This window comes from Temnothorax nylanderi, unplaced genomic scaffold (genome assembly GCF_030848795.1).
Source record: "Temnothorax nylanderi isolate EJ_2023f unplaced genomic scaffold, tnyl_v1.0 TNYL_tig0002_pilon, whole genome shotgun sequence".
Classification (NCBI taxonomy): Eukaryota; Metazoa; Arthropoda; class Insecta; order Hymenoptera; family Formicidae; genus Temnothorax; species Temnothorax nylanderi.
The window spans coordinates 357,458-382,232 of record NW_027249064.1 but is presented as its reverse complement, the minus strand read 5'-3'; the positions used below and the strand labels follow the sequence as shown (position 1 = coordinate 382,232).

The following is a 24,775-nucleotide window of genomic DNA, read 5'->3' as shown; positions in this document are numbered from 1 at the left end:
TATGACAAAATATTTTTATATTACTTACATCATCTAATAATTCCAATTCGTAATCATATACTCCCGCACCTCCATAGATACCAACACCAGCTATAAGGATGCCCGGTCTATCGACGGAAAAGCAAATAGCATCCGGAGAACCGTTACCCGTATTCCATGATCTTGACTGGTTTGTCCTTGTAAATCTTGAGGGAGTCGTATACATGAGTCTGCCGCAAGCTGCTTGCAGTTCATCCTCATTTCCGCTCGATTGTGCCGCCAATTCGGCGATTACCCGCGCTAATAAATAACAGCAATGAAGGATCAATTCTGGCAGAGATTGAATCTTTTCTCTACAAAGGCTTCTTTTGACTGGTATCAATATCAAGTCCAGCAATCTATCGAGTACTTCGCGGAACGACCAATTCAAGATCTCCTTTCCGGAGCTTTCCACTTGGGATTTGTAACTGATTTGCTCGACCAAAATCGGATACTGATGACTTTCCGTCGAATTCATCATGAGTAAACCGGCATTGTCAGACGGGCTGAGCTGCCGCTTCACGCTGTCGCTGTTGTCCATGATGTTGCTCAAGATTGGAAACGTACATCTAAGTCGTATCGCCGAGTTGCACAAAGAAGCCAGCACGGCCGAAAGGAGACGATCTTTTGTAGTTGTGCCTTGTTCTTTATCGATATCCGATAATAACTCGCACAAGGAGGTCCATTTAAGATACGCGGTAGGGTAAAACGCGTGATAACAAGCTACAAACGTTTTGTGACATTCGTCCAGTATGCTGTTTGTCATCTTATTTCCTAAAGTATTACTAGAACTTTTGTTAGATCGCGTCTTTCCTTTACTTTTCAGAGCAATTGGTAGAGAATCGGATAAAATTTGACGCAATAATGCCCGTACCTCGCCTATACATTCCGCCAAGCGCACTGACTCGGGAGGGGTCTTCTTAACGACATGATTGGGATAGATTTCATTGGCATATGTTCTAAGCAGTCTTAAACTGGCTTTGCTTATGTACACCAATCGTTCCATTTCGAGCATTGCGTGAGTCGATGACGCGATATGAACGGCCACATCGGCCAATGTCGCCTTCAATGTGTTCCAGCTCCATTGAAGAAGAGATATCAAGGACTGGAAGCACTCTTTTGTGACAGTCCTACTGAATTCTCTCTTCAGGACATAGACAGGTTCAATTTGATCTCTCTGCCTGTTTGATGTCTGATTTTCAGGTGTAACAACGCGGTACAGTAACTGTGGAATCTGCCCGGCGTTAACATCGGTGCCATTGTTCGATCTTTTAGAAGACTTGAAATAAAACATGACCTGATCTTCCGCCGTGACCATTCCCTGTCCACCGGAACCGCAATCGCTGGAAGGTCCACCGACTTTAGCCCATGCTACGTACCACCTGTTTGCTTGCAAGGATATAGGTTCGTCAAACAATATCGAGTATTTTTGTCTTGGGCCGCATTCATATGGGATCTCTTCTGTCTCTGCGAGAAGTTCGCCATCGTTCTCTTGGTCTCCACCGTCAATTCCGATATCAAACAGCTTGATCTTCGCAGTATACTCTCCTCGACCGCCAAATAAACCATAGCCTCCCAATATAATGTCTGTATCAGGCATAAATCTAATCGCTTCGATCGAATGAGCGGAATAACCCCATCCTCCTCCGTGGCTTTCAAACCTGCTAACAGTGGCGTAGTCTTCGCGACTGTAAACCTTGCCATGTATTGATTGATTACATTCGTTTTCTTCAACTATCGATAAGTTTTCGTCTTGAGCTTGCGTCAATGTATCCAAACAAGCTAATAAATGCATCGCGGCTTGAGAACGCGTTACAAAACAAGTCGAAACAACCGGAAGCGCTAAACCTGGATTGAGCATGGAAGCCTCCAAACCGGGTATCGCTCTAGCTTCTGTTGATATTATATTGTACAAGCTTATTTCGTTATTTGCTGAATTGAAGGTCCAAATAACGTTGTACAAAGGATCTAAGCATGCTGCGCAGTTACTGAAATCAACCTGATCCACACCGCTATAACTGTTGCACGCTCCATCACGTTTACTTATCACCAGACTCTTGAAAGAATTCGCGTGTTCATTCTGATGTGGTATCAAGATAATACAATTTTTATTCGCCATAACGGTACTCCTTGTCAAACTAATCGAATTTATTTCGTCTATCTTAACATAGGTTTGATCTCCAGCGGCACCGATCCACGTCGCTCGTCTACCCCATCGAGGACCTATATTCGGGACTACATTTGGAAAGCTATGCCACGGTTGGGAGCGGTCGGCACGACGATTTACCTGAGAAGTGTTCGTAGACTCGTTCTGACCGTTCCACCAATTCATGCCGAGCTGTCCCTTTTGGTATGCACCAAACGTGTAAACTTCCCCCTTTGATGTGAGTATAACGGTATGATTGCTCCCAGCAGCCACTTGAGTAGCAATAGTTGGCAATTTAACTAGAATCGGTCCTGCATGTGCCACTAAATCTCCAACGCCTAACTGACCGTATATGTTACTACCGAACGTATATACTTCTCCGTTTTGCAGAAGTAACACTGTGTGATGCAAACCACAGGACACTTGAATCACAGGACTTTCGCTAGGAATAGGAACTCTGGCCGGTGATATACTGGCAATTCTCGCCGCGTCCCCTCGTTCCACGTCGCTACCGCCGACACCTTCCTCGACCGTGAGATTAACTCCCAATCCCAATGCCACCTTTTCCGGAAACCCCTTTTGCACGATACTAGGACCGGCTACGCGCTGATTATTCGATCCCTTGATTTTTACTCCATACTTGACGGTACTCGGTCCTGCTTTGCTCTTTTGTCGTTGCTTTATCTCACCCAATCGTCTCTGTAGATACTCTCGGAAGTTGGAACCCGATATGCCGTTGCTGCAACTCTTTCTTGCACACGTACGACAACATCCGCATTCCGCGCATCCGCTGTCTCCTTCGCCACATCCGCACTCTTGACCGGGATTCCGATCGGGACGTATACTACTCAGACACGAGATGCTATAACCGGTACATTCTCTGCATATCGTACAAACCATACAAACGCGATGCCTCCACTGATGTTGCCCCGGAGGACACATTCCTCTCGTTTCCTCCCAATCTTCCGCAGGATCCACACTCTCCTCTTCGGCTATTATTAATTCATCTTCCCCTGTACCCATTTCCATTGCAACTACCGACACTTCTTTATTCACAGTATGTACCGTTGTAGAATCACGACCACACTGTCCCTTATTATTTATACCGAACGTATATAGATGTCCTTTGTTAGTTAAAGCGGCGGCATGAGCCTTTCCTAACGATACACGAACTATACATACGTCCCTCAAATCGGTAACTAATCCTGTCACTGGATCGCTATGTAACGTATCTTTACCGAACATTAATAGAGAGCCATCCTTCGTGACTAAAGCAGTAGATCCATTATTACAAGCAGCGTCTACAATAAACTGACCTTCCACTTTTGCCATTTTCTTTGGTTTTACTGGTTTTGGTTGCCTACGAGCTTTATCTTAAAATAAAATAAATAATTACAGTGATTTTGTGTCATTATAAATTAAAACATTACTATAATCTACTAAACTTACTACTGTCTCCATCTTCTCCACGTCTAGCAGTGCCAGTAAATAGTACAGAACCATCCTCCATAACCATAACGACATGTTGACCATCATGACCTGCCGCAAAATGCGTGATCCTTGGACCTTTACCAAAGGTAAGTTCCAACCACCTGTTAGGCCTTGTATTGCTCTTCATGCCTAGGCAAGTTCCTTTTCCGCTATATAATAACTATAAAAAATATTAAAATTAAATATTAAATTCAAGATCAAATAAACTAAACGTATAACATTTATATATGAAATATTGAGTAATCGCAACAGCTGTTTGAAATATCTCTTAAATAATACTTACTTTTCCAGACACTGTTTTGAGTAAGCCAAATTCTTTTCCTGCTGTAACCATCGCAATTTCATCGTCGCATCCTGGATTCAAAGTATGTATAGCTTGTTCCTCATCAAATGTTGCGTATCCAAATATATCTACGCATTTTCTTGCCAATTTCAGTGGTAGCTCCGAGGCAACTGTCACGGGATTACTCAACGTGTTTATTGTACGTACTACAAAACCTTCCTGTTAAGATTAAGAAAGAAGATGAGAAAAAATTAAATAAATATTTCAAATAACAATATATTTATACGCAATTAAATTACATCTTTGCCAGCTGTTATCATTCCTAAATTTTCACCATCAGAAAACATGACAGAGGACGACCAATCTTTTCCTTCCAGCACGGCAATTCCTGTTACTATAAGTGTTTCTGCATCGATAATTAATAACTCACTCTGTTTTCTAGGTGCACATTTAAAATATAATGAATTCTGTAAGTAAAACTTTGTATAAGTGACACATTATTAAATCGTTATACAGTCGTAAATAAACTGTAACATTGATAACTTAAGCATTAATGTGCAACTAACATTAGCATAACCAAGCCATCCTATTTCCGTCGGATAAAAATCTGCTTTATGTATGTATATATGTCCCCATATTGTACCACTGTGACCACTTCCAATTTTTAGTAAACCACGAGATGTATGCAGATATAAATACTTTCCATCGCTCACAAAACTACGTTCATTCAATATCATATTGTTCATCTCATTTGGTAACTTAAGCATAGAGGTATATATCTTGGAACACTTAGGAACGCCATATGTAATCCAATCTGGTCTCACAAGTTTTCCTAACAAAACAGCATGTACACTTCTCTGCAGAGACGTTAACACACATGGCATCTAAAATACAAAAAATTAAACTTTATAATATGATATGTACTATATCATGCAACAAATCAATACTATGATTATATCGATAATAAGATACCTGAATATTTTGTACCGCTAACGCTCTAGGAGACATAAGCAGAGCCGCTATTGCTGCCAACAGCCGTCCAGTATCTCCTCTGACTACAACAAGACTCAATAAACACGCACAAGCAACAGCTGTCAAGTGACTGCCGTCATTGGCAGCGGCTGACTCAGGGCCATGAGAAGTTGCAAGATCCAATAATAGATCAAACAGCGGATCTAAAAAAGATAAATTATTGAGAAGTTTGTCACTTTGTCAATTGAAAAGATCAATTATTTAAAGATACAAACCAATGACATCATCTGGTTCAGATTTGAGGCCTTCTGGTAGTTGCCCTTGTAAAACATCCAATAAAGCTGATAATGCTTTTGTACATAAGATTGGATCGATTGTTCTACTCTCTCGCATCAACGTAAAAACACTTCTTAAACCGATACCTACAATCTTTATTTAAAAAGTTGTTAGTTACGTATGTCATAAATTATACGTATTGCATAAATAAATGTTACAATACAAAAACAAAACAAAAATTTAAACGCCACAACAGTATGTGGAAAGCAAAATTAAAGAAATTAATTAATTCTAAGCTGCTTTTACCTTTGGTAAATTTTGTATAGTTGATATCCTATCCTCATCATCACTTTCTGTGTCTATAGTATCGCTAAGATCTGGTGGTGGAGAATTACAGTTTGACGCTCTATAAATCTCACTTGACAATTTTGCATGTTTTTCTAAAATAGCACTTCTCACGCTAGCAAACACAGCAAATGCTGAGGCATTACAAGATGTTTCTATCTCCGGTGGATTATTGTAATTTAATTCTCCATTTAAATCAATCTATACATATACATAAAATGTGTCAGAATATGTTTTATCCCAGAAATTACAGGAGGAAAAAGAATTATTAATCTCTGATACCTTTTTCTTGTCTCGTTTGCGAATAGCTTTATTTTTCTTACACTTTCTCCATTCTCCCTTATTCCTAAAAAATATTATAATTCAAATTCCTATTTAAATTGACTACTATACCTACATAAAACAAACGTGACAAAATATATTTTATAGCACTGTGTGATTTTGTTTTAATTATAATAAAATTGTCTTATTATAAATAAATATAGTATAATTAAATTACAGCGACAATTATATACAATATCAAAATATTACAAAAACATTTCTGTTTATTCTATTTGTGAAAAGACTTGGACAAAAGTTACTCTATTTACATGACTAAAAACTTTAATATTGTAGGTAAATATGATGAGAAAGACTCCTACTACGCTTTTAACGAAATTAATAAGTCATTCGAAAAATTCGAATGAAGAATAAAAGGGAATAAACAGACAAACTAATATCCAATAAACAAAAAATTTGAGGTTACGTTCTACGCCGATAAAACGCGGCCGTGATGCGCATTCAATTAACGCCGCGGTGTCAATTAAAAGTTTCCTTCAATCGGGGATCAAATTACGCGATTCCACCGCAACGTCGGCCGATCGAACGGCAAGGGAAGCCGATCGGCGGCGAAGTGTCACCGACGACGGCGTCAGGTAAACAAATCGCGGGAGAGGTTATACGTCACGCATTCGTCGCACCTCTGCGCCTCGGCGACGTTCTTGAAGAGATCGTAAAAACACTTGGCGTAGCTCTCGGGCTCGGGCAGCAGCCTCTCGTTGTCCCCGGACACCATGGTTCGCGCGAAACCCCCCGGCACATGAGTCACCAAGTCATTTTCGTGACACTATTGATCGTTGACACTCGCTGGCCGCGTCTTGCCCCCATGTGATAACGTTACATACTCCCGGGGAGTCCTGGAAAGGAAAAAAAGGGGGTACTACGCGACGGCGAGCGCTACTTGGACGCGAGCGGACTCGAGCGGATCCCACGGCCGGCGATTTACTTGGCGTGCTGCACAGGCCACGGCGGCCACCGACGAGATTCAAACGCGAGACGTCTTCGCTCCGTAAGTTCGTCTTGAAACAGTGGCAGACGGTACCGCGAGTACTCGCCGCGACTTCGATAGTCGAACGGCGTTATCGCGCGCGACGCGCGATAACGTCGAGCCGAGAATCGCGATTCGCGCGCGCGAACTTCGTAAACGCTCTGCTAGCTCTGCCCACGTCGCGCGGCGGGTCGGCTCACGGCTGATGATTATTTCACGCGGACGCGAAATGTCAACGTGTTTACGCGCATGAACACGTCACGCGTATGTTGGCGTGAACGCCGTGAACGGGAGACGTTTCACGACAGCGCGCGTCATTCACGCGTGGAATTCTATTATTATTCATGCATTACAAGCGTGCACGTCCCGCCCAGGCATATTTATTTATAAAATTATGATCGCAAATGGAAACGGCAACAAAGACTTGCACGATAAGACGGATAAGACTTAGGGGCCGATATCACAGTCTCCGATTAACGCGTGATCCTCCGATTAAACCTCACTCCTCGTCTCTTTTTAGGGGGACAGTTAGAAAGAGATTGCAGAGTGAGTTTAATCGGAGGATCACGTTAATCGGAGACTGTGATATCGGCCCTTATCGATCGAATATTGTATTCGCGAGGAGTCGTTTGTCCGAGAGAGAGCCCGCGGGTGACGCGGGTCGCCAGCTCTCGCAAATTGACGTAAATCTTGATTTTTCCACGCACGTACTTACATCAGCGGCCCGACTTTTCCGCCCGTCTCGAACGAAGATGAGAAAAGTCGGCCGTTTTTCGCCGCGCGACGAGATCGACGGCGAGAAGCGACAATCTTTATATTCTTTATTACGACGGGATATGGCATTGAGCGGATCTCGATACACGCGAAATCTCGACGGGTTTCGTTGATCCCGTACGCCCGTACGCGTACGCGTGCGTCTCTCGCAGCCGAACGCACAAGATGCGATACGGCACAATCTGCACGGGTATACGGTACGCTTCGATAAACGTGTCACGTCGTGATTAACAGAGGGGCCCAGACGTAAATTCTACGAAGCATGAGCGGAAAGTACTCGCTGCCGTGGAACGCGAGAACGACAGAGTAATATCAGACGCGATAAGGCGCATATATGTCTCGCGTTTCGCGCTGTATGGTGAAATTGCTGTTGTGTAGGGTAGCAGAGACATAACCTCAAAGGCGAGGCTTCTCGGTTCGATTTTCTGATTTTCGATCCGCTGGAGCACTTTGTAGTCGCGCGATTTCCAAAAATTCATTTTCGTCGTAATTATTTCTCGAATCGAGACGCGCGAGACGCGTATCTGCACCTTTTCGTAAAATTTGCGAGAAAGCACCCAGTCATGTATGTTGGTTTACAAAACATGCTTATATCTCGTTTTTATCTAATCTTTTTAATTTTCTATCGTGACAGATCAAAAAGCGGAGGAGGCATGTATGATTAATACAGTTTACCAGCTGAAAGAGGCAAGTTTTAATAAGGAAGACTTAAAGGGGAAACACTTTTACTTGCATTTAGTCATAAAGCTGTAATACTAAAGTTATGTACACGGATAAGCAGATAAAAACGCTTATAACATTATCATTACGTACATGGTAAAAGGATATGACTTATCATGATATCATCTTTTTGGTAAGTGGCATAATTCTCAGGTGCATGCTTCGCGCAAAGTGGCATTTGTCATTCTATTACATTCAAGTTCTCTTTTCAGCCTAGTCAAATACGAGATTTGATTGTACGATTGTACCACTGTTCTGTAAATGTAACCTAAACAATAAGCAATAACTCGTTGAAGGAATCCTAATAAACTAGTGGGAATGGGCAATTGTTTGTGTAAAGATACTCCAGGGATATACGACATTGAGACATATGGCAGTAGAAATCATGCAGAAACTCAGAATACCATAATACCAGAACCGAGTATAAGTATAGTCTCGTGTAGCGATTCGGCATCCCCTTCCTTTAAGTTTCCTGCCGGGTCACATATTGACAAACTCGTATTGGAAACACTTGGAAGTCTTGATACTCTGGTAGATAAGTAAGTAATAGACGATATAATATGCATGGAATGTATCTGTTTCTTATATTTATACGCTTATTTGCATATGTTTAGTGATCATGAGCCACCGCCAGCAATGTTAAAATTGAATTCCATTGCGGACAAGGAAGAGGGCTGGATACAAGTAGTCAGTTCCATGGTCAATGTTATTCCAATGAACAATCCGTTGGGTCCTTCGGTTATAATATTATTACTAGATGATTGCCCTTTACCTTCAAAGGTTGAAATTTATTTGTAATTTTTGATTCTTATTATTCCTATCGTCTCAATTTATTTGCTATATTTCAAAAATCAAAGCAAGAGCAGTAATAACGATAATTCTTTTCTCGTGTTGTAGGAATCCGTGCTACGATTATCAAATATGTTTCAATTGCCTCAAAAACTTGGACAAATACAAATTACAACTACGCAGCAACGCAATATATGCGTAGTACTTGGTTGTATTGCAGAGAAACTTGCTGGTCCTAGTAGTATTGCGATATTATCTGACGCTACTTTAGATTATCTAGTTTCAAATCTAGTATGTTATTTATTTATTACTAAAATGTAGCAGTATCAGTGTTTGGTACTTTTTAAAATTATTTTTTTTATTTTTTTAGCGAAAAGATGTTGAGCCTTATGTAATGTTATATTCTTTGATAGCACTAGAGAAGTTTGCACAGACAAGTAAGAGAAATATTTTGTTAATAAATTTTCCGTTTTTTATCATGTCTAATGATTGTTTATATGTCAACAGGTGAAAATAAGGTAACTATTAAGAAACGCCTTATGGCGGAAAAACAAAATCCATTACTGGAATTGGAGAAATGGGCTACGGAAACGCATTATGTACGTCGACAAGTTGGTTTCTGTGCACAGTGGTGTTTAGATAACTTATGTAAGTATGATGTAATCTCATCACAAGCGCCATTTATCTGCTCCGCTTGGTAAGCGACAATGATGTATTTATAATCAATCTTTTTCTTTTTAGTCTTAATGGAAGGTAGAAAATATTCCCACGACTCCGTCGATGTGACGGGTATTAATGTAATGTTAAATACGAAAGATGTAAGCGAGTACCTGAAAATATCACCTAATGGTTTGGAGGTAGATATTCTGTTACACTATATTGTATTTTTGCTAATAGAGATTATATTTTACTGTAATGATCATTTATTGTTATTTTAGGCACGATGTGATGCATATTCCTTTGAAAGTGTACGATGTACGTTTCAAGTAGATTCAGGAATATGGTATTATGAAACATTGATAATAACTACAGGAGTTATGCAGATTGGATGGGCCACAAAGGACAGCACGTTTCTCAATCACGTGAATATCTATATTTGAGAATATTTTATATTTTTCATTTACAGAATTATTGTATATTATTACCATAAAAATTATTTTTTAATAGGAGGGATATGGTATAGGAGATGATGAATTTTCTTTGGCCTATGATGGCTGTCGCAGACTGATTTGGTATAATGCACGAAGCGAAAAATTTCATGACAGACCATGTTGGAAATCTGGTGATATCTTGGGTTGTTTATTGGATTTAAACAAATTAGAGATAATATTCTCTATTAATGGCGTACCACTTAAACCGTGCATTCAAGTATTTAAAACAGTAAGGTACATATATTTGTCCTTTTTTCATATGTCACGAATGTCCACGCAAAATCATAACGGTAACATCTACTGTTACTTTTAGGTCTGGATTCTTTGCAGCGGCTAGTTTCATGTCATTCCAGCAATGTCTATTTAATTTTGGACATGTACCTTTCAAATATCCACCCACTGATCGAGAATTTCAAAAATTTAATGACTATGCTACATTGAAACCAGAAGACAAGATCATACTTCCTAGGCACATATACCTAGATCAATTACGAAGGCTTAGTGTTAGGGAAGATTCCTGTACGTTATGTTTCGATCAGAGGGCATCAGTGAGGTTACTGCCATGCAACCATAGGTAATATTGTATTTTAATTCGAGTTTCATGAAACAATGATTTTGTAAGAATATACATGACGCAATAATTGTTTTATTTTTACAGAGGATTTTGCCAAAGGTGTTCAAAACAGTTGGTTGAATGCCCAATGTGTAGGGCTACCATTGAAGAAGTAGCGTCAGATAACATATGACATCGATCATCTCATATCAATATTTACGAATTGTTTCATCACTTCTTTGATGTCATACAATTTTTATGGAAATATCACGAGATAATCATAATTATAGATAGTTATTTACGCCGTGTATTGTATACAGTTATCACGTGTCACATAGTATTTTTCTCTATGCAATACAACGCATTAATAAATAGAAAGAACTACAAATTAATTATAGAGAAAAGAATTCCGTGATAGTACATTGCAAAGATTTGAATAAGTTTCTATTTTAAAAATCAAAGATCTTAAAGAATGCGTAAACAAATGTTTTACAAAGACAAAACATTCTCCTTTTCCATACTTCTCTATACTTTTTCTACTATATAGATTTATAGTAAGATATTTTGTGATTTAAATGATATCCTCACGAACATTAACTTCAAGAGATTAAGTATAAATGGCTATATATATACTAATTTATATGATTATAATAATGAGTAGAGAAACAAACAGATGCGAGAAAATTATAACAAATAGATCGGAGAAAATTATAAATCAGAAGACGAGCATAAATCAGAGAAGCCGAAAGAGCTCAAACTCCGTATGAAAAAATTTCATATAGGCACTTTTGATGGGAGTGACGTATGTATTTGTTATCACACGAATAGTCAAACAAAATTTGATATATTGACTGGTATGAGCGCTTTTCTTCATGATATCAATGAATACAATGGTTGCTCTATCGATTGTGTTTATAGATTCTCGGTTTGAAACTTGTGACTGAATCATAAAATTCGAAAGGTTATTTATTCATTAACTTGAAAATGTATTTCCTCTATTAGAATTACAAAAGTTCAGATTATATCTTCAAACTATTTAAATTCTTAATTAAGTTGCGTAAGTGAACATTTACGACTAATGTAACTAGTGATCTAATGTAAGTTTATCTTTAAGGAATTGTGAAATACTGATAGTATATATTATATCAAAAACACTACATTCACACACATACATACATATATATTATATTCTTGGGAAGATATAAAGAGAAATTTAATGTTTTATCATATACATGTATTTTGCAAGCATTTTTTTATAAAGTCTTATTTTCGTTATCAATTACCTCTCCCGTTATTCTAATGCAAATAACCCCCAAAAATTCTTCCGGTAGTGAGTATACGTGATAATTAAAAAATGATGTATTTACGAGATCTACCATTTTTTAACAGTAATGTATGTACTTTTCACTCAGTATCAAGATTAGATACAACAACGCCCTAAACGAAACTTTCTGAGAAATTTCATCTATTTATCCCTTTCTCTTACATTTAAATTAATAATATAACTGTGAAGAGTATTATATATTTCATTATATGAATATTTATAAATTAATTTAATCACATAAAACTTGTTTGTATTAAAACAGAATTATTAAAATCTAGTTTCAAATAAAAATATCGGCATTGCTAGCTCGTTTGGAATGCCACTGTATATCGTTTGAAAAATTATGATATGAGAAATTATATAAATGATTTACCTGCGTTGATATATTATAGTTTTTACAGTCGCACCAAGCTTCACACAAGATCAATCCATGTCTGCATTATCAGCCTCCAAGTTTCTGGAATTGGAAAATAACATATATCATGCATAGAATTAGGCGTAATATTGTCGTCTAAAATATTTTTTCTAAAATGGAAGATGATCGCGATTGTTACTAGTTACTGTAACATTTAAATTAACTTGTGCGCATAATGAATTTGTAAAAAAGTATAGATAATTGAAAGAACATTTTCGCGTATCTCTGACATAATAATCTGCACTTATCGAAACTACATTGATTTTAAAGTACGCTACAACATCGGATTACGATTGACGAAACGGTAAGTATCGAATTACGAAGCGAATTACGTGCCTGTTTTTTAACGAAAAACGGAACTGTATTCGCGGACGCACATTTGAACTCGTCCGCAATTTCGATGTTCATACGCATTTTGAAGCAAAGCTCGCTCCCTCGTTCGCGATCGCAAGCAAAATGAGAATGTTAAGCGCGCGATCGTTCTGTTCAATCACTTAATTGATTATTAATTCCCGTGCTTAACGAGAGAGGAGAGATTCACTGAAGCGTCTTTTCGCGCGATTTACTTATTCGGAATAAGAATCAAAACGGAGGCAGGAGACGCGCGAATTCTGATGAGGTTATCGTCTCACTGCGATACGCGGGACAACGATTCTATTAAGATCCAAATGTATCACGCGCTTCGAAACATTTATTTCTCACGTACAATTCACTCACCGTTCATGGCGCACTGCAGGAGACCCGCCAAATCACAGCCGGGAGGGTGACACGTACGGCGTCATCCAGTCCAGTACGGCATTCGACGTTCATCTCGCCCAGCGACAGTATCCCACTTGTTTCAGTCGACACGAGAAGCAACGGAGCATTCGGCGTACGTTCACCTTGCAACACTCTGTAACCGGATTTCTTTTCGTTCACGAGAAAGAGGAATTACACGAGCGACGACGTCCCGCGACTCGCACCGACGTTGAACGCGTCACGTATTACTTGCGCGCGCCGCTGCCGCCGAGCCGCCGCACAGTCGGGTGAGACGTCGAACGCGATTGGCTCCGCGCGAGCCGAGCCCCCGCGACCTGCCCAATCACGTTCGACCGTCCCGAGCCGCCGGCGCGGCGTACGTCGATCAATTCGTTTGAATACAACGTACCTTCAAAGTCGACGCGCGGCCGGCGCGGCCGATTCTTTTGTCGGCGAGCGGCCTTGCCACTTATTTCTATCAACGCTCGGAGTATCGTTACTTGTGGGAGTTACTCATTTATCATTTTCTCGATGAATCTCGCACAGGAATAAAGTGTTGGTGCTCCGCGCGCCATTTTCCGTGCTCAGTGCTTCGTGCTGTGTCATTTGAAACGCGCTCCTTCCTGCGATTGGCACTCCTGCTCTTCGTTCCGCGGGCCGCGGGAATAATCGACTACGCGTTCAACAATCCGCAAGTATATCAAGTGTTCGTCGGAATGGATATGTCGTGCAAATCGCTCGCTCGAGACGGAGATATCGAGGCGAAGGAACGCACAGGCAATTGTGAGTGATGTGCAGTTTCGTTGTAATATTTACGAGTGATTGTGGGCGATAATCACTCGCCCCGCCATATGTCTGGATCTCGTGTCGTGCTTTGAACTTCGATCACCGAAATTATCGTGTGATTTATCTCCGATTCTCTCCGAAGGGAGAAAGAGAAATGCAGTTTATATTCGCGAGATTGATGTGCTCGATACCGTACCGCGCGTGGAATATTTAATTTCAATCGCGTATCTTTGATTAATTTACGTGGAAAGCCAAAGACGGGGAAGCTAACGTACCCTCGTCCGCCGCGCCGATTTAATTGAATAAACGAACCGCAGCCGGTTCGTCGCGTTTGCTTCGGAAGTGCCGTTCAAGTAATCGGAGTAAAAGACTTTTTCAAAGCCCGTTTTTTAAGAATATGACGGCGACGGAATATCTTGTCATGGGCTTTTTAAACGGGAGTGCCGTACAGTACTTATCGCGCGAAAGACTTTTACTGATTAGTCCGCGCGCGATTGTAGTTTATTATCCGCGAGTTTCTCGCGAGTGTCCTGTGCGAGAGGAGGAGCAGGAGGAGGACAAGGAGAAGGAGGCCTGACATCCTGAGAGGAGGAGGAGGTCCGAGAGAGACATCGGGCTCCGGCGGAGCAACCTTGGGGTGAGTATCATCTCTTATCTGCATAAAATTAATAGTTCTTTTCCATTTATTTGGATTGTTTTATTTCTTGTTTGAAATAATTAGAGAAAAAGAAATTATCTAAAATTGTACTCTTATAAAAATCTTTTTGGTAAATAGATATTGTAATCGTGTTGTTAAATATCTCATTGAGAAACGAATTAAAGACGTGTAAGAATTATCTTTTGAAATGTTGATTATTTTGAATGTTTCTTTAATTTGAATTTTATATTTGCATGTTACAGTATCACCGTAGCTACGTAGCTGAATAACTCCGCCCGTTGCGCATCAGATCGGTGAGTCAGAAATTCTTTTTATTGAGTAACTTATTGCGTAACTGTTTTATAATGTTGTATATGCATATTGTAAGGTAAATTATAAGAAAATTTTATTGTACTCGTATATTATATAATTTCAATTTTGTAATGTAATTATTTTATAATGTTGTATATATTGTATGAGATATAAAGTAAATTGTATGAGAAATAAAATAAATGATAAAAATGTAAAAAAAAACGTATTAATAAATAAAAGAGGACCGCCGATCGGAATCGGCGGGGGCGGTGGAGGGCCTCTATCGACCTGTTTCTATCGGATGAAATCAGATAGAAACAGTTCACATATCAGAAGATATTTAAATTAACATTTTTAATAATGCTGTAAATCTGAAATATAAATGTGAATGTTTATTTTGAATCTCTTATGCATTCTCATGCGTTATTTTGATTTCTTTATGAATTCTGAAGTATAAAGTATTTTAAATCTTTCATACATATATTTTTACTTTTATATACATTATCTTATCAATATAAATATAGGTACAATAATTTCGTCAAGTAATTAATCGTAATATTATTTGTACGATAAATTTAAAAACAGTTTAATTATGTGGACGAGTCTATTAAAATGTGCCAATTCTAAAATATAAATATAAATGTTTATTTCGAATATTTTATACGTATACTTTTACTTTTATATGTATCTTTATTAATATGAGTGTACGATAATTTCATCCAATAATTTTTATGTGACCGTAATATTATTCGTACGATAACTCTTAAACGGGCTGATCATGTGTGGGTCATCTGGACGAGTCCATTCTAGTACAATAACTACAATAATTACAATGCTACTTGAACATTTGTACAAGAATTATTTCGCATCTTTTATACCTAAATTTTCACAAATCTGTTTAAATCTTTATACAGAAAGTCAAACAGAACAGCGTAAACAAACTCGCTAAAATGTACATACGTGTAAGCGTCTAATTCTCGTTGCGAAATCTGATTATTCGTATTTCAAGTTTTCTTGATATTCAAATATTCAGTCGCGCGCGACGCGCGACCGTTTGGCTGCCATGACAGTTTCCCCGGCTCTTCGGTTCGGAACGCGAAGCGCGATCGCTCCGCGAAGTGATCGCGAATTTCACCGGTTAAGAGAGCCCAACGAGCGCGAGTTTTTGTCGGGAGTGTTGATCAAAGTGACGGGCAATCTGCGGAACGTATCAGTTCTCGTGGGCCTTCGCGACCGATGCCGTTTCGTCGATCGCGATCGATGCCGCAACGTACTTTGCCACAACGTTTCGTTTCGATAAGTGTAGATTCCTATGTCAACGGCACGCGAAAATGATCTTTATGTTCTTTCGAGAGACTCGGGGCGCGATCGGCGCACTTTTCGTCAGATATGACGTCGAAGATGTAAATCATCATTATTACATCGCTCATTCCTGTAACGCGTAATGGAAGATCCGCCATTCGACATAGTCGGTTTCACGTTTCGGCATACGGTTCCCGCGTCGAAAATGCGCCCGCTTGGCCGCCATGACAGTCTCGGTGGCGTCTTCAGTTCGGAACGCAGAGCGCGATCGCTCCGCGAAGTAATCGCGAGTTTCACCCGTTGAAAGGGCCCAACGAGCGCGAATTTTTATCGGGAGTGCCGACTAAAGTGACGGTCGATTTTCGGAACGTGTTCTTCGTTCAGTTCTTGCGAGTCTTGGTAATCAATGCTGTTTCATCGGTCGCAAGCGATGCAGTGCCGTGCTTTGAAACTGGTGAGTATAAAATTTGATGCGATAACTATGCTTAAACGATTCATACATATATTTTGATATTTGTGTATAAAGTCTAGTTGATCCATAATTACAACATTATTAACTTAAATAATTATAATAAAAATTTACTATCATTTGAATTTACTTAATGATATATGTGCGCCATCTATTGCGTCGAGATAAAAGCGCAAGCGAAGCGATCGAAATGAGAAAACCCTATTCGGCGCGAATTCGAATTTCGCGATATCGATGAGACGCTCGCCAAGCCCGAGCGCGCGAGAATCGATATCGGACGGATCTCGATTCGCGCCGCGAGTTGGGCGCGTGGCCGCGGGAGCGCGCCGCAGTTTGTTACAAGATGGCGGGTGAGTGAGTGCCTGTGGACGGGACGAGACTTCTCCGAAAACACGAGGGATTTTCTGCTAACCCGTGGTGTTTGTGGGTTTCAGATATATCCTACATCCAGACAGAGGATCTAGAGGACCCGGACGAGGGTGAGTACCCTGTGCGCGCGCGCGCACGCGTATTTCACGAGGGCGAACGGTGCTGTCGCACGCGCGCGACGGCAGAGCAAGCTCGGCTTGTTCGACCGCGGCTCGGCTCGGTTCCGTGCATGGCGACCTTCCTGTCGGAGGGGCACGTCGCTCCCGCGAATATTTCGAAGCACGTGCGTGCGTGCCGCGCGACGCGTGGCACGCGGGACCGCCGCGATGCGGCGTGATTTCAGCGCGGCTCCCCGCCGCGGGTTTCGAGGTTAGGATCGCGATGCGCCGCCGCCGTCGCCGCCGCGGCGCGAGACCGGGCGTGCCGCGAGGGACGTCGCGAGTACTCCGGCCGTCGTGAGACAGAGAGGGTTTCACGCGGGACGACCGCTCCCGCACGCACGGCCGCGATATGCCGCCGCCGCGCGCGCGGGGAGCAGCGCGTTTCGTGAGATCACGGGGCGGTTCTGTCCGTCGAGAGGGGGCGCCACGCCATGCAACGCCACGCCGCGCGCCGTGTTTATCTCGGCGAGAGGGAAAAAAGAGGATGAGGAGCGACGGGACGGCTGCGGCGACGGAAAGAAAGAGAAAAGGAGAGAGGGAGGGAGAGAGAGAGAGAGAGAGAGGGCATGCGTTCGCGTCGTATGTCGTATCCCTCGTCGCCGTCGTTGTTGTGCTCCGGCGAAGACGAATGCGAGGAAACGTTATTCGAAACTGAATCGCTTTTCCAACGATGGGATCTTTATCGGAGCAACCACCTGCGGTTCGCATTGTAAAGCATTACGCACTGACGCCAGGTCGATAACAATCTTGAGAGATTTCGTACGGCGCCAATATTCGACGTGTGTCGGTTGTCGATCACCGACGGAATGATTCAAGCCCGATCGCGCTGTTGAGAGAAAATTGACATTGCACGACGATCATGGTGTACGATAAGGTCGAAAAGTGTCATTCTAGAAATTAATCTGGAGATTAATAACTTTTTAGAATGAAATATCCAATGCTATTGTCGCGATAGATATATCTTGGATGGATTCCTGTTAGACTCCAGGTTAGACGTAGAAATCTTTCTCGCTTATCTATAACGTAGAAATGTAAATGTATGAAAATTATAGCAATTCTAATCCCTGTTAAAGATACGTTGGAGCAACCTTAATTTCGTGGATGGGAAACAAGAGTCGAATATATGATTGATATATACAAGGCACATGTGGATACCATTATAACTGAAAACGCGTAATAACCGTTCGCCGACGTCTAAAATACAGTGTATTCGAGGCGCAGAGGAGTTCGGACGAAGGTCAGAGTCACGAAGAGTGGCGGCATCTCGGCAGATTAAAGAAAACGGCGCAGTTAGCGCGCGCGATTCCTTCCCCTATCGGGGTTACTGATCTCGGGTTCCTCTTCTATCGTCTATTTGCGAGTGCCATCTGTCGTAAGTAGGGCTGTATTAAGGGTCTCGTCGGTCCTCGCCGGTGATCCGCCAAAAAACCGCCCGGGTTGCCTCACGTTTGTAACGAGAAGAGCTGAGAACGCTCGTACGGACTCCCGAATACGCTCTCGTAGTCAAACGCGAATAATTTGTCTCATGATTATGCGTCACATAATGAACTCCAGTTCGTTCCGCTCCGGGACACGTATACGCATTTATCTTGGGTCTTCCTTCTCCGTTTCTCTCATTCACGCGGGTATCTTCTCCGTCGGCGCCGACCAAGCTGGTCCTAGCCGCCTTTATCTTGCATTCCAGAGACCGTTTTATCAGCTCCGCGCCGCTTATATTTCTAAACGTGTCTAGATAGAGAGAAGTATTCGGATCAGTAACCTTCTCCGATGCCGAAGCAAGCCCAGATCTAGATTGAAGCGATCGAGAAGACGTTCCACGTGAACGGTATTTGTTGAGTAGAGTAAACGTCACAATCAATCGTGAATCATTGATGCACGATTACCAACTTTATCCTCATTTCTGTCATAAGTAATAAAGTGATTTTTATTATTTTTTATATGGACATGATACAAATATCTGTTTAGAATATGTTATTAGCACAAAATTTGCACTTAAAAGTAGATTGATATGAATATGCATATGATGAGAAGAGAATTTTACTTTAGTGAAAAGCATCTTTATTAAAAGGGTTTCTTAATTGGTCATCACCAGCGCAAGTTGTATATAATTCTATTGTCTAGATCGCATTGAAAAATTTTATTTCTATGTATGGAATCCTGCAGGGATGACTGATCTGTACAATCATTTAGATTTAGCGAACTTATACGGTTCAAAACTTAACACATACATTTATACATCATAATATATCTATATCACACATTTATATGAATGATAGTACAATAAACATTTGAGAAAAAGTTAAGACAATAAAGATACAATCTAATTTAAAATTATACATATAAGAATATATAAATAAAAACAAAATTTACATACGTGTTTGAATGCAGCAGAATAGCGAAAGTTAAAGATATTTATTTATTTATATTCTTTAATTAAAAAATATATATTGACGGAAATTTATGAAGTTTTTCAAGAATGTGCTACACAATGCTGTATGACAATGACCGTGGCAACCATGGTAACTGCCGGTAATCGATCGCGATTATGCAAATTATTTGGTGACTGGCCGTGACAGTTACTGCATTAGACGTTTCTCGAGTACCGATGACTCCTGCTTTTCATCCGTCTGATGAAATCGTTCCGATTGTTTGCGGTTAACTTTTAACGTTCGCTTTTACTTCGTTTGTTCTAATGAACACTTAAACGAATTTATAAATACCAAGGAGAAAGTAAATTTAGGTATTTTTAGAGAAACAGGCAACTTTATTGATCAATGATTTGTGAAACGTGACGTTTTGTCAGAAGGGTTTAAATTTCCCTTATCACGGAAAATAAAGGAAATAATTGGGAATAAAATAGATCTGTAAAATGGATAAGAGATCATGAATCGTGCGCGATGTAAATCAATTTTGACAATACAGGATTTTCTGTCATTTTGCCCGCTTTGACATAATTCTAATTTGTCTGCCATCTCTTGATATGATTCATGAAGTTTTTATAAGCTCTTCTTTCAGACGTCTCGTCGGGATATCTTTTTCTTTCCGCCGCGTAACGTCGACTTTATCCGACCGGACATGAGGATGGATAAGGGGCGGTAGAGACAAGGTAGGGGAAAAGTATACGGGGTATGGAACGAGTATAGGCGGATGTATAAAGAAACTTTAATTTCTTGGCATTGCGTGAAGTTCCTTGCCCTTTCAGCCTTTTCGGTTCGGTGGTCTGTTTTTGATAGGAAGACTACGCCATCGTCTAGACGCGGCCAGGGGGGTTACCTCGGCTTTTATAATCGCAACACGAAACGCACCCCTTGACGTGCTCGAACGCAAAAATACCAGTTTTCTTTCCCTCCTCCTCTCTCTCTCTCTCTTTCTCTTTCGCTTCCTCTTCTTTTCCCGTGCGCGTCAGTCTTTTCTATTCTTTCGTCGGCCGTCGCCCTTCCGATGCCTACGTATGGGCGCGTTACATTAAAATGATTTATTCACCTTATTAAATTCGCATTCGAGACTAGCTAAGTACGCGCGGAGTAGACATCCCGCCGAATCGCAAAACCGGAATCCGTCACCCTTTCGAGACGACGAACTTCGCGAAGCGATTGCGTACTTCTTTTTTTCCCCCCTCTCTTTCTTTTTTATTTATTTCTCTTGGCGTCTCGCGGTGGATCGTTGTCGTAGACGACACCTGTTTTAATCTCTTTAGAAACCATTTTTCAATGTAAATGAAAAAAAAAGACGAGTTTGCCATTTGTTTGAAATCCGTTTATACATATCTAGTTCAAGTTAGACTAGAGTTAACTTAAACTTAAGTTAAAATTTAACTGAATTTTTTTCTCTTTCCAAGGATAGAACAGTGAAAAACCGATCGAACAAATTTCAATTAATTTTTTCAGGAATAATTTTATTAAATCCTCAAAAAATAATGTTTACAAAAATTTTGTCATACAAATTGTATAACGTGGAAATTTTTGTAAATTCTTTTCTAGTATGCGATATACGGATATACGTCTTTCTTTTTCAAATAAAACAATCGCATGTGTGTCGTCGCTTCACCTTTGAACTAGGCAAACACGAATGATTTCGAACTAGATAAAAACTAGGATATGTCAACATTTCTCCGTCCGTTTCTCCGTCGTCATCATGGCTTGGTTGAGCCGAAACGAGCCGAGCCGAGCTGAGAGGTGGCGCCGTCTCTCGTCGAAACGGACGATCGAATGGCGGCCGATTATTACATGACATTCCTCGAATACCATTCCAATCTCCAATCTCTCCCTCATCTCCTCTCGCGGCCCGACCAGAGTCTTCCACCCTCTTCTCTTTTCCGTTTCTCTTTTCTGACTTTCTCTCTTTCTCCCTTTCTCTCGGGTTCACCCTTTCTACGTCTTTTCATTATAGGGCATGCCTGCAGAGCCTCTCTTCCAGCATGCAAGAGGCTTCGATGTCGAAGTAGGCGATACGAACGATAAGCATTTCGTCCTTCTTCCTTTCGTGAATCCTACGTTAATCCTCGAGTAGCCACGTCAGGTCAATTTGACTCTCAAACAATTTTTCCTTTTTATATTTAAGAAGGAATGAGATAGAGACTTTCTCATGTTGTTAAATCTGTAGATTTCTGCGATCGAATATTAAATTTATTTGAGATAAGATCCGACGTGGTTAATATGTATTTTTTTCTATAGCTTTTCTATAGAATATTTGAGATCTCTAAATTTATGTAATTGTAGTAAAAAATCTAATAAAAACGTTAGTATTATTCTATTTCATTAAAACGTTTGTAGCAACAATAGTGACCGTTTTTATATAAAGTTTCAAAATTTTTTATCATAAAACGCTTTATTCAAAAAAGTTTCTGTCTTCATCTAGAAGAAGTCTCCTAGATTCCAATGATTGCACCGTGCGCAAAGGTTTTATACGCAAACTTGCATTAACGTTTCGGTCTTCAATTATACGTCCACATTTCCTTCCAGGACGAAGCGCAGTTCAGGATCGACCGCGCCCTTACGAGAGAAACGAGCGATAAAAAGCGTGTGGTAAAAGATGTTCTCGAAGAAATCGATTTAAGAAAAATTCGTATGCTCGTGACATTAATCTATTTTCAGAGAAATAGGACGGCGTTTTCATTTTCGTACATTGTCACATTTAAATCAGAATTTCCTGGCATACAGTTTTCCCTGATATTCACATTCGTAATACGAGATGAGGATCAGACAGGTTTTCCGCTAAGCGGTCATAACTTGTTTCATTACACGAAATATCGGAGATACCGTAGAAACAATAATCGATTAAAAACTATTCGTCCGTTATCGAATTGATTATTTTACGCCATGTATCGATTCCACGCTCCGTACTCCGTTCTTCGTTTCGCCTCGCTCGGTTTTTCGCGAGATGCCAACGGCGGCATCCCGAATTTGTTCTCGCCGGGGTCGTCGACGAGCACTGAGAAATATCGATTCGCGGCCGTCTTCCATTCTGACTGTAATAGCGCGACACGAACCCCCGAAGAGGGACAGTGCCCGACACCCTGTTGCGGAGAGAGGGACGGAGAGAAAGGATAGAAGCCGTCGGTAGTGAAGATAGTACGATTTCTCGTAAAGCCACGAGAGCGAACCCATTCATAAAGACGAAGCCGTGACTAACGAGCAAGGAGAAATAGGCGTGAGCTTTGGTGCCCATCCATCCCTTTCTGCCCTCCAGTCCTCCTTCCGTCCATCTCTGCTCTTTTTTTTTTTGTACCTTTCCTTCTTTCTCAGTCCAGTTATTTTATTAGTCAATCGAACAATACTTCTGTCTATTCGCTAATCGTGTTGTTTACTCTTCGATACCTTCCCTCGCAAGCAAAGATGTAACTAATAATAAAAAAAACCGTAGATTAATCATTAGTGTTTGTATCGACAATCAATTAATTTTGAATAAACTTTACCAAAGTTTTAACTTTAATGAAAGTATGAAAGTGTTTTATACTTCAATGTGAAACATATTCGGTACATTCACATTTTAATGCTACATGAACGCGAAAGTAATTTCTACGTTTATTCGTAGAGTAGAAATGTTTGGCATAAAGTATGATTGTTCGTATTTATAGCGTCGAAAATGGACCGTGTCGAAATCGTACTAGTTTCAACTCCGGAATCGAAATAGATTGCAGAAGTTACAAACGGTTGTAAACACAAGTTTATTTAAATTCTAAGTGATCAAAGATTCAATGCTAATTTATTGAAGAATCTTTGAATGAAGGAAGGTAGTGGAGTAACTCTAGGATATCCTGTGCATTTGTAACGTAAATTTCATTCTCGTCATTCCTGAATGTTTGCGTGCAGTCGTAGGCGCATCGGAGCGTATTTAGCGCTGGTAGCATTTTACTTCTTCTCGAACGAGGCATCCCGTTCTGTTCTCTTTGAGTGCTTCTTCGTAAGAGAGAATACGAGCAAGAAATGATACAATCCGCGATCGGACGTACGAGAACGATGACAAGTGGCGGGCAACGAACGGCGTCCTTTCTGGTAGAACGCTTCCGCGTTCTGTCGCGCGAACCGATCTCCGGGAAGAATGCGACATCGCCGATGACAACGCGTCTCTCCTCCTGTTTGTTTCCAGAAGCGCCCGTTTAGGAATCGTGCCGATGTCATTGTCTCGAGTCGTCGCGATACCGTGGAAATCGTACGACGCGCCTTCCTGCGAGGGACAGCTTCGAAAGTCGGCCCAAGATACAGTCATAGCTCGCACATTATACCTTCCTATATATTTAAATAATGTCTCAACAAATATTGATTGTGTCTGAAAGCTTATGCATTGTTTATTTATCTAAATAACTGGATGCTGAACATCGTAAACTATAAACACGTTAAATTTAGCATCAAATTGATATCGACCAGTTTTGCAAAAGATTGAAAATAAATATAAAAGACACAGGGTAAAATATACCGAAAGAGCAAATATTTTCGAGACCGGCTTAGTTTGAGAGTAAATTAAAAATAAATAAACTATGCGCTATACAAGTTCGTGTTCTGGGCACGTATTATGGAACTTTTCGGAATGGATTCTGATAGGAATTGTTTAGTTATTTCCTAGATTACTATTGTGTTTTCTAGGGAAAACGGAATAATTCTGATCGGAATTAATTCCGAAAAGTTCTATAATACGTGTCCTGTATTCAAACGCAGATTTGCTCCGGAACAAGTAAAGAGTTTTTATCAGAAATTTCATGTTGTCAACTTCTACTAAGTGACATTTCCATCGGTCATTATAAATTCATAGAATTTGAGATTTCGCGTAGATCTTTACGGAGTATACCGAAACCGCGTAATACGTGTATGATGTATTTCACCTGATCGACGCGAGCGGGATAGGGGATAGGTAAGCTTCGAAGGGGAAAGTTTTGATTGGGTTACGAGGACCGCTGACAGAGGGATCGATGAATATCCCGGAAACGGAAAAGCTTCATGTA

General features: G+C 40.6%; 3 protein-coding genes and 1 long non-coding RNA gene across 17 annotated transcripts in view; 3 read left to right on the top strand and 1 right to left on the bottom strand.

Moving 5' to 3' along the window:
- Hiw (MYC binding protein highwire) overlaps window positions 1-7,184 on the bottom strand; it is a 176,297-nt gene extending 169,113 nt beyond the window's left edge. For all 11 annotated transcript variants that reach the window (XM_071698609.1, XM_071698666.1, XM_071698618.1 and 8 more), the window contains exons 1-10: window positions 6,491-7,184; window positions 5,814-5,877; window positions 5,493-5,732; window positions 5,186-5,339; window positions 4,911-5,113; window positions 4,505-4,822; window positions 4,238-4,405; window positions 3,939-4,157; window positions 3,614-3,815; window positions 29-3,537 (exon numbers count right to left, since the gene is read on the bottom strand). In XM_071698609.1, coding sequence (XP_071554710.1) covers window positions 29-3,537; window positions 3,614-3,815; window positions 3,939-4,157; window positions 4,238-4,405; window positions 4,505-4,822; window positions 4,911-5,113; window positions 5,186-5,339; window positions 5,493-5,732; window positions 5,814-5,877; window positions 6,491-6,585 — 5,172 coding nt within the window. In that variant the 5' untranslated portion in view covers window positions 6,586-7,184. The remainder of the gene's footprint in view (window positions 1-28; window positions 3,538-3,613; window positions 3,816-3,938; window positions 4,158-4,237; window positions 4,406-4,504; window positions 4,823-4,910; window positions 5,114-5,185; window positions 5,340-5,492; window positions 5,733-5,813; window positions 5,878-6,490) is intronic.
- On the top strand, window positions 3,655-4,215 carry LOC139768547 (uncharacterized). Its single transcript, XR_011717392.1, has 3 exons — window positions 3,655-3,741; window positions 3,947-4,020; window positions 4,092-4,215. It is a non-coding gene; the product is annotated as an uncharacterized lncRNA (long non-coding RNA).
- Window positions 7,185-7,370: 186 nt separating the features above from the next.
- Window positions 7,371-12,053, top strand: LOC139768507 (RING finger and SPRY domain-containing protein 1). 4 transcript variants are annotated; one of them, XM_071698770.1, is made up of 12 exons: window positions 7,371-7,520; window positions 8,246-8,464; window positions 8,544-8,870; window positions 8,946-9,111; window positions 9,229-9,411; window positions 9,491-9,557; window positions 9,628-9,768; window positions 9,862-9,977; window positions 10,059-10,202; window positions 10,288-10,505; window positions 10,585-10,845; window positions 10,930-12,053. In XM_071698770.1, the coding sequence occupies exons 3-12, from the start codon at window positions 8,650-8,652 to the stop codon at window positions 11,015-11,017; spliced, it is 1,605 nt and encodes a 534-aa protein (XP_071554871.1). In that variant the 5' UTR covers window positions 7,371-7,520; window positions 8,246-8,464; window positions 8,544-8,649; the 3' UTR covers window positions 11,018-12,053. The 4 variants fall into 4 exon arrangements, with proteins under 4 accessions (XP_071554871.1, XP_071554862.1, XP_071554846.1 ...); XM_071698761.1 differs by lacking the exon at window positions 7,371-7,520 and adding an exon at window positions 7,546-7,808; XM_071698745.1 differs by lacking the exon at window positions 7,371-7,520 and adding an exon at window positions 7,546-7,917.
- Window positions 12,054-17,132: 5,079 nt separating this feature from the next.
- The window catches only part of LOC139768388 (serine/threonine-protein phosphatase 4 regulatory subunit 1), a 125,543-nt gene continuing 117,900 nt past the window's right edge, over window positions 17,133-24,775 (top strand). Inside the window, exon 1 of the mRNA XM_071698540.1 lies at window positions 17,133-17,286. The gene's annotated coding sequence lies outside the window, so the exon portion shown is untranslated. The remainder of the gene's footprint in view (window positions 17,287-24,775) is intronic.